The 14,686-nt window shown below is 34.0% G+C and overlaps 1 protein-coding gene across 1 annotated transcript in view; it reads right to left on the reverse strand.

Moving 5' to 3' along the window:
• The window catches only part of LOC143915144 (uncharacterized), a 117,009-nt gene that overhangs the window by 16,294 nt on the left and 86,029 nt on the right, over positions 1 to 14,686 (reverse strand). The window contains exon 3 of the mRNA XM_077435612.1: positions 297 to 592. Within this exon, the coding sequence (XP_077291738.1) occupies positions 297 to 384 (88 nt within the window). The 5' untranslated portion in view covers positions 385 to 592. The remainder of the gene's footprint in view (positions 1 to 296; positions 593 to 14,686) is intronic.

Below are 14,686 nucleotides of genomic sequence, written 5' to 3' on the forward strand. Positions count from 1 at the left end.
GGAGATACTTAATTTTAATACCCGAAAGAATAAATATTGATAAAAGGAAAACCGCCAAATTAATTCCGTTTCTTCCTTTATTTTTCCTCTCTAACTTCACTGTGCAAACACGGCGAGATCAAAGATGGACCGAACGGAAAATTAATTTTCACCAGAACGTGTCGACCACAAATACATACATATATATAATAATATACTCACTTAATATTATGCAAGTCTACACTATCGACACTGTATTGAGTGTTTGCTTTGGAAAAACATCACTTTTTGACAAGATTGAACGGTCAAATATTTACCTTCTTCTTCTTGGACGGTCGTCGGCGATCCCAGTGTCCCCAAAACGGTCAAACACGAGCACAAAATCAACACTTTCGAACACCACATTTTGAGCAACACAAAACGACAAAGAACTGAACACTTCTTCAACCGACACCATCAAATTGAAACATTTGAATTTTCCTCTATGCGCGAACTTCTCCACCATGCCAAATGATAATACCAACCTTCCACATATTCAATTTTATTCTATATTTAAAACTGTGAATTCATCGGTTATTATTGCAAAAGTTTCCAACACCTTCGAGGGTCAAATCTGAAACAATACAAAAAAAAAAAACATTAATAAACAATCATAAAAATGTATGTCTAGGCAAGCTTATTACAAGTGCATACAAATATTATACGTATGTGTGACTTTCAAAAATGTAAATATTTGAAAAAGCGACATGTTTTTTTTTACTTTGAACCGTAGCGATACAGACAAAATTGCACTGTGTAAAATTTTGTCGAAAACTAACCGGTTGATTCATTACAAAAGAGAGCCAATTCAAATTTAATATTTAATCACATCACATTAAAATAGAACCTTACAAATAGCAATGTCAAGCTTAAAACAATTATATTATTAAGTTACATTTTGTATTGTGCAATCTATCTAAAATTAGAACGGATTTTGAAAAGGTCTGGAGCCCGGAATTGTAGGTCTTCCATATAAAAACTACTAGACAAGATATTTGTCCGATATACAATTTGCTATACTATTACATACGTCTCGTTCTACATATGTTGAGGGTTTTAAGGGTCGAATTGTTTGACTTTTAAAGCGGTCATTAATATACTATTACATTAGAATAGCAGCAAAGGTCGATGGTTAGCATGTGATGCTTTCAATTATCAGATGTTGTTTTATAATTTTATCAGATTTAATTGAAACGGTTCAAATAATCTGGCAATCCTGTCCTATCTCTCGCGAAAATTCGATTTACTTTGCATTTCAATTTCTACTAATTAGAAAATGCTTTCAGTTGTGTAGTCACGGGTTCTATCCCGTATGCTGATGGTCAGACTTTAGATATGTGACTCCAAGGTCGATCATTTCCTATCCAATTTATCTGATTTCATTGAATTGGTTCCAACAATTTGACAATCCTGTCCCTTTTGCAACAATTCGAGTTATTCAGCATCTCGGTTTTCGCTGATTAAAACATGCCGCAAAAAATTGTCCATATATGTATGTCTCTATGGCTGTAAACCATTTGACCATAGATGTTGTGTTTAATAAATGAATGTGTACTTGTTTAAAAATTAATAGATAATACTGTAACGTACGCCGCCGGTTAAGTGCAATCGGTATTATCAGGCGGCTTAAGTGCTTTCGAGGGTAACAACCCTAAAAGAGTAGCATCTCCGTTATTTCCCAGAATCCGGACAAGCGTGAGAGAAACGTAAAATAATAGGTAAACGAACGTGTCGAGGAAGATGCACTGAGCGACCTGCCCTGTATAAGCAGGTACTAAGGCCATATCAGGTCATTCTGGAAGGAGCACTGGCTGTGCGTGGAACTACTTAATCACCCAATAAATTCTGTTAAGCGACTTTGGCCTTTGATTTGGATCCTCCACTCACCCCTACGCAATAATATCTATACATCTAAATTGTATAATATGTTTGGTTATGTACACAATTAGCCACAGAGTCGATTTTTTATATCTAAATAGATCTTTAGCATCTAAATAGCACGCTCGTCGCGTTTGAGCAATCTGTTAGACGAGTGCATGATTGATTGAATAAATAAAACAAAAATTATTATAGCAACGTATGATTTCGGAAAGGCTTTATTTAAGGTAGCTTGTATATATGTACATACATATAGGATTTTACCGGAAAACGCACGCTAATACATCATACAGTATACATTTTCTACCGCTGAAAGCAAACACCTGAATTGGAACTGGTCCACTTTTGGATGACAACAATGATTCAAGCACGGTTCATGAGCACCGAACACGAAAATTCCATTATTAAATCGCGAATGATGACATTCTGAAATCGCACAAAAGCATTTTTTTTTTTTTGGTTTTCGCTCAAATGCACTCGATTTTATAACGCCAACAATATTATATGTATGTATATGCAGTATATATATTATGTGTACATACTGAGGATTCGACCCAACTTTGATATATCGGCACGGACGTGTACAAATCAGGTAATTGGCAAATTATGCCTGACGATTCGCAATATTGTTGTAGTGAGAGGCGTTGAAATACAAAACGGCGTGTGACGGGTTTTACAAATTGATGCACAAGCGATAATAATAATAAACATGTTCGTTTTACCGAGGGGTCTTCTGTTGAACACAGGAAGGAGGTATAAACGGCAAACGGTGGTCTGACAAGAAGTCGATAAAGCTGTTCAAACAGGGATACGAGCAGATTTCAAATTGGTTGATTTAAATTAGCCAACACGTGGGATGGAGTTCAACTAGTCGGATTCGAGACTCGTAGATGTGCCAAGATAAATTAATATCGATAGTGCGAAAAAAAAGTGGTAATTATAATAACGTTCGATCAGATAGGCCGAATCGTGATCGTAGATGCCTGTTTATCACTAATCGAATCAATGTTTCATTATTAATAAATGATATAATGCGATTATACATTGCTATCAATTAAATTTTTATTACACTTGTACGTAATGTGGTCAAACAAATGTTTGAAGTTTCGCCTATTATCGAATTTTTGAAAACTTTATAACTACATATATATGATACAGTTGAAGTGTTTCTTCCAGTTGCGATATATTTTGTCTAGTTGGAATATATTCCATCTAACCTGGCAACAATTATGTTATAGTTGAAGTTAGCCAGCAGCATAGCTCGGTCGTTAAGAGGGCTGGACACCAGCGCCTCGTCCATACAAACGTATTACACTTCTCCCTTCCTCAATTATGGCACTAGAGAAATTATTTTTTAATATGCTATGGATATCCACCATAGGCATGTTTCTGTGGTTTTATTTTTTTTGATTAGTTATTTTTTATAGGAGCTAGGAGCCGCCAAACAGCTATAAAATCGCCTCTTTTTTACACCCACGAAAAAAGTCCAACGTGCTTATTTAACGGTTGATTTTGAAAAAAATACAAACACACAAACATAGAAAATATCTTTCTCATACCGATGATGAAATTAATTTTTAAAGTGATCCAGTTTCAGAGGAGAAAACTGGAGAATACGAAACGTCTATTTTGTCGATTTATATTTTGTATTATCTGGTCGAAGCTTAACTGTCGCATTCACTCAATATATATATTGATATATACTGTCGCATTCATTCAATATATATATTGAAGAAAGGAACGGCAACAAAATTAAGGTTTCGGGTATACAGCCCTCTTAAGCTTCTGCCTAACACCGAGAGGCGCCAGGTTCGATCCCATGAGCTGACCTCGATTTTAAAGACAGAGTATATCTGTAGTGCAGCTGGTCAGAGCTGGATATTTGTGTCACCTGCTCGATCGTTTCCTATCAGAGTTTGTCAATTTTCTCTGATTTCATTGTTGAAACGGTTCCCGATTAAAAATTAGCTAAAATCCTACCTACCTACTATGTCACCAATATTTGATTGATGTACAATAAAATGTGTGTACACAATTCATAGTTTTCAGTATCTCGTAATTCAGCGACTTGTATAATAAAAATGCTGTATTGTTTTTAATTGGCCAGGAAGGCGCATTGGGGTTTACCTGTAAGACCTTCCTGGTATAAAATGTAATAAGATAATAGAAAAGTGTATTTTGAGTTGTATTATATGTATGTTGACTAGTTGGAATGTATTCCATCTAACCGAAATAAGTTGATTCATATGGCGAGTTAGATTCCAATTGGTTAAAATATATTCCAATTGAAAATACAGTTCAACTATAAGTTGGTACCAGGTTAGATGGAGATGTTATATTTTCGGGAAAACATCACTCGACTAGTAAAATGAGTTGTAAAGTTACATTTTTGTTTTGAACACATTCTTAGAGTTATCGTAATACGGTACTTATTAACCTTATTCATAATACCTACCAAATATTAACACATTATCGCCTTCTAAAGCATTCGTAAAAACAACTGAGCTGTCAAAACTCAACTGTCATATTACAACTGGCGCATATTGTTGAAAGTGTATTTGCGCTTGTGGATATATTTTACTAGTTGAATTGTATTCTAATAAGAATGACCGAAAATGCCAGTTGGAATATATAACTACTGAAAAGACAACTGACAAATAGTCGTTACACCGCGGTTTTAAATTGAATTACATAAAACATTGTAATATCTCAGAACTCAATAGATTATTTTTGCTTGATTTGTTTGTGATTTGTATAATGATAGAGATCGGAATTGTCTGTTTAAATTTCTACTACTATAAAATGTCATTTGAGATGTTTTATATCATGTCGTACAAGATGGAAATAAAATTTCAAGGAATATTTAAGATGAAATTCTTGCCACAAAAATAGAAAGTTTCAAATTTGTTTTATAGGTTAAATGACACTAAAAGTAGAAAAAGCTTTAGATTTTTCAATCACCTTACAATGTAGAAAATATGTAGCTTAACTCTATTAGTTCAATGACATTCCAATCCGTCAAAAATTTGTGATCTGATTTTGATCCATTTCCACTCTTTAGATCACTTTGATATTTTACCGACGTATGGGGGATAACTAGTTAATGTCTCTGCTTGATGAAGCTAAATGAGTTAAATCATTAACGAACCCATTAAAAATTACATCAAGCGATGACACAGCTAACTATCCATATGCGAATTTCTACCACCCCTTTGCAAATCAATTAAACAGTGGTAAAAGTTACTTTTTTCACTCTCATTTGGCATATAGTCTGGATTTTATCTAAACTTTAACTTTAATTCCATACTACGTATTCCAGATACAATATGTACTTCATACTAGCTATTTGAAATAATTATAAATATATTATCAATAAAAAGTTATGAATCTATCGAATCAAACATCATTATGAAAGTCGATTTTGACTTTCAATACAGATAATTTAAAAATTCACATTCTAATTGTATGTACATATACTCAATTCGAAAGCGGAAATGTCGGCATTGACCCTTTCAGAACCAGCACACACGTACACGCGAGTAAATATTATACAAATGCATAAGCTAATATAATAAACAGTCGTTTATTTATCGGTGAATTACAAGCGTAATTTGTTATTCGTGATATCGGCGCGGTGAGTTGTTAAGCAAGTGCTTAAGTACGTTAATATTTTAAGATTTCTGTCAAACGGGTTTCGTCGTTGCGGCACCTTTCATACCGGCGGGAATGCCTTTTATTGCATTTTCACGTGAAATATCATATAATCCATGTTATATTAACTGAAAATATTTTGTGCGATGAATAAAAAAGCTCGTTTGTGAGATGATCTCGCGCGCGCGTAACGGTTTGATGTAGCAATTAACGAACGTCAATACGGATAATGTTGCGTTAAAATATGTACATTTAATTGAACGCAGTCATAAACTCGTGTAAACATTGCTAGTGTGGAGTTTTGCAAAATGGAAAGCATGTGCTTCAAATATGTATATAAGTTCAACGCTTTAAATACATTCCTGATTTAGTAAGCAGTTGGTATGCAGACTTCGACATTATATATAAAGATCTTTTTTACTTTGGATCGGTTATCATCTCAAATGATGGTGGGTTTGAAACCAAAATTAAAATATATATAGCAAAAGCCAAAGACTAGCTGACTCAAATCTGTAAGGATAGGTCTATCACCTCATTGACGAAGGTTTTTCAAGTCCAAACATATCTTTTCCAATATTTATTTATGATGTTGAATCTTGGACCAAAATATAGACGCCTTTGAGAGGTGCTGGAGGCATATCTTGAGATTATTATATACAGCAAGAAGAACTAATGGGCATGTAAATATGTCCTCCAGGAAGCTAAGATCGCCAATAGACTGTCATCAGTCTGTCTTTAAAGAATCCTTGTCTTCTTTGGACAGTTAGAAGATAGCTTGTCGGAGCCGAGTAGCTTGGAAATACTACTAGAATTACCGGACATGAGGAGAAGATTTCCTACTCGATGGACCAGACACATCCAAAGGATCTTCTATGACTTTTTAATCTGACGGAGTTCTGAGAAAGATGGAGACGAGCAACGAGACAGTTGATAGACTTGGGAGATCATGACCTTTTGCACGCAATATAACGACTTGATAAGAAGAATCCAGAACATTTTAGACATCTAAACGACATAAATACTACCCAAAATGATTTGAATTGTGAAGTAAAACAGAATGTTCCAGGAGTTTTTTTATGATAGCCCTTCAATTCCAGGCTCCAAACCATCCCGAAACTCGTTAAGGTGGTGGTAGCTTAAAATATAATACCAAATTTGATGATCTTAAGTCGAACAAACATTCATGAAAAGCTTTTTATTAGATTCACTGTTAGCTGAGTGACATTCACAGCCGTCAAAAATTTATGATCTGATTTTGAACCATTTCTACGCATCAAGTCGCTTTGATATTTTACCGACATACGGGGGACATTGAAGTAAGCTATTTTTTCCAACATAAAACTAGAGTTTAATCATTAACAAATAGAAACCTTGTAATAAAGATTGTGTCGGATCAAAGTGAGGACAGCTATCCATACGTGGCTTTCAACCGCCCCTTTGCAACTGAATTAAATAGTAGTAAATGTCATTTTTACAAGCTGTTTTTTACTCTCATCTTAATTTTTTCATATGTATACATTAGATTTAGTATACATATTTTAAATTCATTATTTTATTAGTGTTGAATAAATTTAAGCAATTTTCATAAATGAGTTCTAGTTATGAAAATATTAAAACTAAAAAATTAAGTTTTTAATGAGGAATGAACCAAGCAATGACTATAAATATAAAATTATTATGTTGAAATTCATTTTAGAACACAATAAGTATAACTTTAAATATAAAATATATACTCATTCAACTTTTTCAAAACAACACATTGTTTTCAAATATAGCCTCATCTAGCACAGGTATCTCATCGTAGTATATATAAAGTTACTCAATGGATTCTGCAATTATAATGATGAATCTATACACAAAATGTAATGCTATAATGACACACGCTGTTAACTCGTCATAGGCAGGACGACGCACACTGCGAGTATTTCCAAAATTTGGCGCAGATCCGACGACGCACATGTAAGTCATTTACAGTTTGATACAGAATTCAATCCTAAGCTGCAATTCCGACTGCAACACTAACCTATCCGGATATATTTTAGTCTAGCCTGCCTGTAGAAACGTTGTTTTTCTACTCGAAATTTTGAGAGCCACTGAAGGCACGAAAGCTCCTTGGTCCAGTAGTATATCTAAACCAATAACGGCTTGCCTCCGGCGGCAATCAACGTAATTATACGCGTCCCGCGCTCACCGAGCAACCCGATCGCTCTTTAGTCGGTGGTTAGGTACCTACCAGCTCTGAAAGCTTGCCCCATTATCTCAAGCACTTTATACTACCAAAGGAACCGCTGGTTTATTAAGATCCAGGAGCTTTCCAGACCAGAACAAACTTTTGAAAAAATAAAGGCTGAAACTTCAATGACTTCATTAAAAAATCCCTAATTCAATACTTTAATACACAAAGTTAATTCACCCATTGTACTTCACTACGTAGAACTATGTATATGTATTATGTGTTAACTGAGCACGTAAAACTACGTACTATGCACTAACTAAGCACGTATTTTATAATTACGTAAACCCAAGCTAGCTCGGAATTCAAAATACTAGAGTTGCTGCTTTACAAAGATGCATTGTCTTGTGCATTTGTTTTATAAACACCAAAATAACTGACCATAGTTATGCTTAATACAAAATTACATACATTTTTAACATAACTTTGACGCTATACTCGACTTTAGAGTCACACATTCAAGGTATGTACAAGGAACTGTACTTTGGATATGTGACCACATAATTGGAAACATTATACGGTAACCATTGATCTATGCCACTGGCTATGACGATTAAATATTGGGTATATTGAAGACATGCCACGTATCGTTAAAATATCTTTGAAATCATCAGGACTCTAAATATATTCTAAAATTTTCTAATCGATAGGATTTAAGGTTCATGTATGTATACTAGAAGTTTATTATAAAGCTAAATAGAATTGAGATTTACATAGCTATACAGTACAGTCCCACGACAGGAAATTAGAGCACCCGATTAACCATCCATTTGTGGCGGTCATAAATGGGACCTTCTGGGCTTATTTTTTTTTGTAAGAGTCATCCTTACAAGCAACTCTATTCACTGACAAAAAATAGCGGTACATTGTCCTTCAAAATTTCTTCAAAAATAAAAGAAAGATGTTAGAAGTCATTTTGCTTCTGAATTACGTTGAGTGAGTTGACGTACGTTCCCGCGAAGATTAATAATTATTTCGTCAAAATACCGCGATTTTTTTCTTTCACTGCATCTTTATCATATTTTTGAGGATAAGCTTGCAAAAAAGGATAATCTTATCCTTTAAGGATAAGTTTACAAAAAAAATAAGCCCAAAAGGTCCCATAGTGAGTTATTTATGACCGTCAATTCTATCAGGTGCTCTAATTTCCTGTCGTGGGACTGTACATATGTAGCTATGTAAATCTCAATTCTCTTTAGCTTTATAATAAACTTCTAGTATACATACATACATGAACCTTAAATCCTATCAATAAGAAAATTTTAGAATATACTTAGAATCCTAATGATTTTAAAGATGTTGTAACGATACGTGGCATGTCTTCAATATTCCCAATATTTAATCGTCATAGCCAGTGGCATAGATCAATGGTTACCGTATAATGTTTCCAATTGTGTGGTCATATATTCAAAGTACAGTTCCTTGTACCTTGAATGTATGACTCTAAAGTCGATCGTTCCCTTTCAGAGTTTGCCAATTTTCCTGATTTCATTGGAAACGGTTCTACTCTCTTCCATTTGGGTCTCGTTGTTATTTTTTTTTTTGTCTCCTTATGTACATTTTTATGTACTGTAACGTACGCCGCGGATTAAGCGAATAGAATCCCAGAGACTGTGTGACCGTTCAAAGATTATCTGTAACGGATATCTGTTAACGGATTAACTAAATGCATACCGTGCGACTGGTATAAGTGGGGTTTAAGGATTAGCGACAAGCTAAGTGCATGAAACAATGATTGCACTTCTCATGCCGTGGGAATACATATCCGAATACGTGACTATACAGTAGGTAAACAGATTAGACGTCCTGAGAGATTTACCCCTTATAAGGCGGTACGTAAGCGATCTCAGGTCATTCTGGACTGAACACTGGCAATACGTGTAACTCCTTAATCATCAATAAATGCTGTGAAACGACTGTTGGCTTTTACTTGGATCCTCCACCCACCCCTACGCAACAGTACTATTTTTTGTTTTTGTTTTGTAGTATTTTTCTGGTTTTAACTTTTATTTATTTTTATTTATGAATTATTACTACAATATTATTATTATGATATTTATTTTTCTCTCTTATTTTCTTATGGAGGCCATTATGACGCATTAGGTTCTTCATGTAATGCCACAATGGTCCAAAACTATAAATAAATAAATAAAATATACTTGAAAAGTAAATAGTTCTATGTAAAAATATGTGCATGAGAGTTTAAGTGCTCGATTACGTGCAACGAGATCGTGTCAGGATAAAAGAACTAATCTCATAAAACGAATTGTCCATTGTCAGCACTCCTCCCCTAGATGTTACGAGGTCGTGCTTTGGACTCGTGCTACCCAAAACTTTTACTAGGTACCATTTCCGTGTACGTGGGTTATGTATGGGCGTGATGGCTCACGTGCGCTGATAAATTTATCCCTAATCGCTAATTTCATCTATCGAAATTTTAATTAAACCGACACAGGCAACTGAACGAGCGCAAACAAATAGTGGGCCCCGACTCGTTTGCCCTTATTGAATTAGGGGAGTTCGTTCCCCGTTGAGGCATCGTTTCGCATTCAGGACTTTGGCACAAAAACTTGATTTAGGTCCTGCGCTTTGAGATTTCATTATTCGGCCGGTTCAAAGTAAAATACGACGGCTTGAGTAACAAGACTGTCGTGAATTTAATTATGGGGCAATTGTCTAAAAGCTGCTCCCTGCCCCCCCCCCCCACGTTCACCTGTTTGACAAATAATATAAAACTTTCACCTGGCGAAATTATTCTCGGCAACCTCTCTGACACTCTTCAACAAAGAAGAACGCTTGCTACTTTTCGAAACTGTGTCTATAGATATAATAAAACTTTCAAGGTATTCGTTCCTTCGACCGGCACGGTTATTTGGACACCTGTAACTTCAAATTTCAACTTCAGCTGTACATAACTTATAGCCTAGTCTGAAAGATCCAACAGTCAGTTCAGTCGAGGCGAATTTTCAATGTCTGAAACTGCTGGCAAAACTTATATGAAACCACATCAAATAAATAGCCTTTATTTTATATCATTTCGTATAAGATGGAAAAAATTCTAATTAGTAAAATGATAAAATACTACAGAATATTTGAGATGAAATTCTCGTTAGAACAGAAATCCTACTTATTCTATTTTAGACACATTTAGTATTAATTGGTTACGATCAATAATTGGTGCACTACATAGAACCCTTTATGCAGAAAACATCTTTGTCCGTTTGTTTATGAATGGCATATGTCATTTCCTTTTGAAAAGACGGTACCATGTATGGTACCACATGGTACCACGTATGTGACCACGTACACCATTTTTTTCTGTATGTTTAAAACTATGTAAAAATACGTCCCACATACCGCGCTGTGTGATTTCGCTCTAATGCGCCACAATGGTCGAAAAATACAGAGGTGAGAAAAATACATTTATATACAATCATAAAAAAAACTATAGCATTATAATAATAGCAGATACAGTAAAAATATCAAATTATAAAATACAAAGTAGGGAATGTCTTGCACCTACACGTACATACATACATATATAGCCAGCAATAATATATGTATGTATAAGAATCAGCCGCAAATACGAAACATCCCTACGAGGAATAAATCTAAGAGAGAAGGTCAAAATTCCACTCATATGTAGACATATATATGTACACTCAAGTACATATATAGACTTGCTTTGAGTACGAATTAATCCGTAGTAACTAGTCAGGAGATTATTATCTATTTTACAACGTTTTCTCTGTTAGGATTTATACTCGATTGATCTAAGAGAAAATAGTTTAAAAACATATTTATGATATTGTACGATTCATATACTTTTTAATGCATACTTTATGGTATTTAAATACTCAATAAAGTAGTAGATATATTTAAAATTTAATTATAATATTGTATACATCGTACCTGTTCGGTCATATGTAATTACTGATTGAGAAAACCTTAAATGATACTTATAAAATAGTAAATAAGTATAAATACAGGATAAAACAACTAATTTTACAGATACATTTCAAGTTTTGTGTTTACATAGCAGGTTTGTTAACCTTTTCCAGCTCTACATAATCTTCAGTTTTAATCCAGTTATCAATCTAAAATCACCAAATTGGAATGGAAGTACTTTAAGATAAACAGCCAGCAGTATGGATAGGTGGTTGCGTTTAATGTTTGGCACCGAGAGGTTACCGGGTTCAATGTCATGCTAATCTTGAATGCTGCTGGTCAGACAATTGCCTATTTGAATTATTTACAATTTCTATATAAATGTCCGTTGTGTAAATTAGTTTCCAATTCAGGACTACAACTTTGTAATATACTATTTCATATACATTACTAACAAACTAACCAGTAGATTTTATGACAGAATCACTAATAACCATACTAACACACTTGTGAAGGGTCTCGGTGATTACAACAAAATTTCTATACCCTTCAGGAATATATACAGATTACCTAAACACAATCTGCTTTAGATCATCGACTTCAGAGAGTCTTTAATTAATATTATGTATCAGATGTATTATAAGCATTTATAAGAATTGTAAATAGGCTTTTGAGCGATTTTTCCTATTATGCTGTACATTAACATTATAATAATATAATACTAGGATTACTAACAAAATTAAATTAAAATTGTAAAATAGAAAATGATCAGTAGATCAGTAGCTATTAAAATAGGTATTGTGAACATAATTTTGTAATAAGCTTTTCATTTAATCAGATGAATGTATGTACTTATAGGTGTAGCACAATACAAAATGCGATAAAAACAACCATTATACAAACATAAAACGGATCTATAGGTAAAGTTAAATTGTAATTTATGTGTCATAGTACAGGAAGAATACGAAAATTGAAATTTCACATGTGTGCGTTATAAAACTGATATTCGTTTTATATGATACGGTGTACAGATATACGGGCGAGCAATGAGTGTGAGCGGTGAAGTTCATAAATATTCATGCAGGAAACAGGATATTTTGCCACAAGGGAAGTTTTCTTAATTGTAATACAAGCCATAAATATGTTGGGCCATCCGAAGCGGTATAAAGGTTGACCGCCGTCACGTCTTAACCCAGAGGGTAAACAGTAGTTAATGTTCCGAAAGGAACGAGCGTAACCCAGACACGCCTCGAGAAACCTCAAAATTTACAACTAAAAATTAAAAAAAAATCAAATTAGTCGCACACTACCCATCCCAATCGAAAATGGTCCAGGTGAGAGATTTTTTAAATGCTGGAGAGCCGGAAAGTTGTGCGACGATCGGTTTCGCCCCATTGAAAAAGTCGAACTGAAAAGGAAGCCCCGAGTACGGAAACTCCCGCAAAGTACTTCTGTCGATAAGTATAAGAGCTTTTTCTTGTAAAAAGCTTAAACCCGTGACACATTTGTTTACGGAGGAAAAAATAAATAAATAATAAAACAAAAAAAAACCGACAGCTCAACATAAGACGGTCTATGTACGTACATACATATTTGACGAAGCGTTAAGATGCTTAAATCATTCAATATTTTCGAGGAATGATTTTATTATCATTAAGTATGAAACGTATGCTATAAATGTACATTATTTATAAATAATATTTATACTACAATTAAATTAAAGATATATTAATATATAATAAGCCTGAACGTGATATTTTCCACCTCAGTGAGCGTAGTTTGTAATTTGTTTGTGAGAGTAGAAGTGTGTCAAACTAACGGAAGAAATGAAACTAATAAAAACATCAATCTTACTTTATTCAAAGACAAATATTATTGATATGCGAGAGATAATCTCAAATTTATACCGATTTTAAAAGCGACACATTTTTCTCATAATTTTGACGCAAAACTGCGTACTACTTAGAATGTATGCAGTGGTGTAGTCGGGGCAGGTCGCCACCCTGGCACTTTGATTGATATAAACATTGTTTTTCGAGTACAATTAAAAAATATTTTGACTAAAATTTCACATAAAATGTTGTATTCCAAATATTGTGAGCAGACTCTCGTTCTAACACTCGATGATCACAATAGAATAGTAATCTGAGCACATTCAAAACTTAAAAGACGTTTAATGAAAATTATTGGCTTTTTTATCTAAAACCACACAAAACTTCGATAGAAAACATTCTTTGAACATATTGACCATACGCATTTGAGAATAGATATAAGATGAGGGAACTCAGCTTAAATGAATAGTTATCTCTAAAGTCACATGTTAAAATTTGATAGTTTTTTGACATATGTATACATATGGTTTTAGCATTTCTTTAGGGCTGGGCCGCACCGTCCAACTTTGTCGGCCGACTTGTTGCGCGACACGAAAAAATGTATGAAAATGTGTGCGACAAACAAGTTGACGAGTGTGGCATGTCCCATCTACCTGCATGCATTGGTCTGGTCGCCCTCAACCAAGTTGTTCGCGAGTTGAGCGGTGCGGCCCGGCCCTAAAATAAATGTTGCTGTTGACACACAAACACGGGTTTTGCAAAATCAAAGATGTTGAAGAGGATGCATTATGGAAGTTTTTATAAAATATAAGAAAATACATCATAATTTCAACAAGTAAGAGTATTTTTTAATTATTATTTGATTTTTTTTATAAATATTTGAACTACCAATATTAGGATACTACTTTTTTTTAGTGAAGAAAAATAGGGGGGGGGGGTGTCGTAAAAATTAAACACTGACCTGGTTCTTTTTTATTTAGCACTACACCACTGAATGTATGTATGTATTATTGATACAAAACGTCATTATTTACTATATTCAATAATTAGAATATGTATTAATTATATTCCATAGATAATATATGTAGGATTATCATACAAACATGTGTATATCTACGTAGCGTCACGAATACTAGTAGTTCTGTATATGAAATTCATTCAATAAAATGTTTGGTAAATGCATTCG

This window comes from Arctopsyche grandis, chromosome 1 (assembly GCF_051622035.1).
Source record: "Arctopsyche grandis isolate Sample6627 chromosome 1, ASM5162203v2, whole genome shotgun sequence".
Classification (NCBI taxonomy): Eukaryota; Metazoa; Arthropoda; class Insecta; order Trichoptera; family Hydropsychidae; genus Arctopsyche; species Arctopsyche grandis.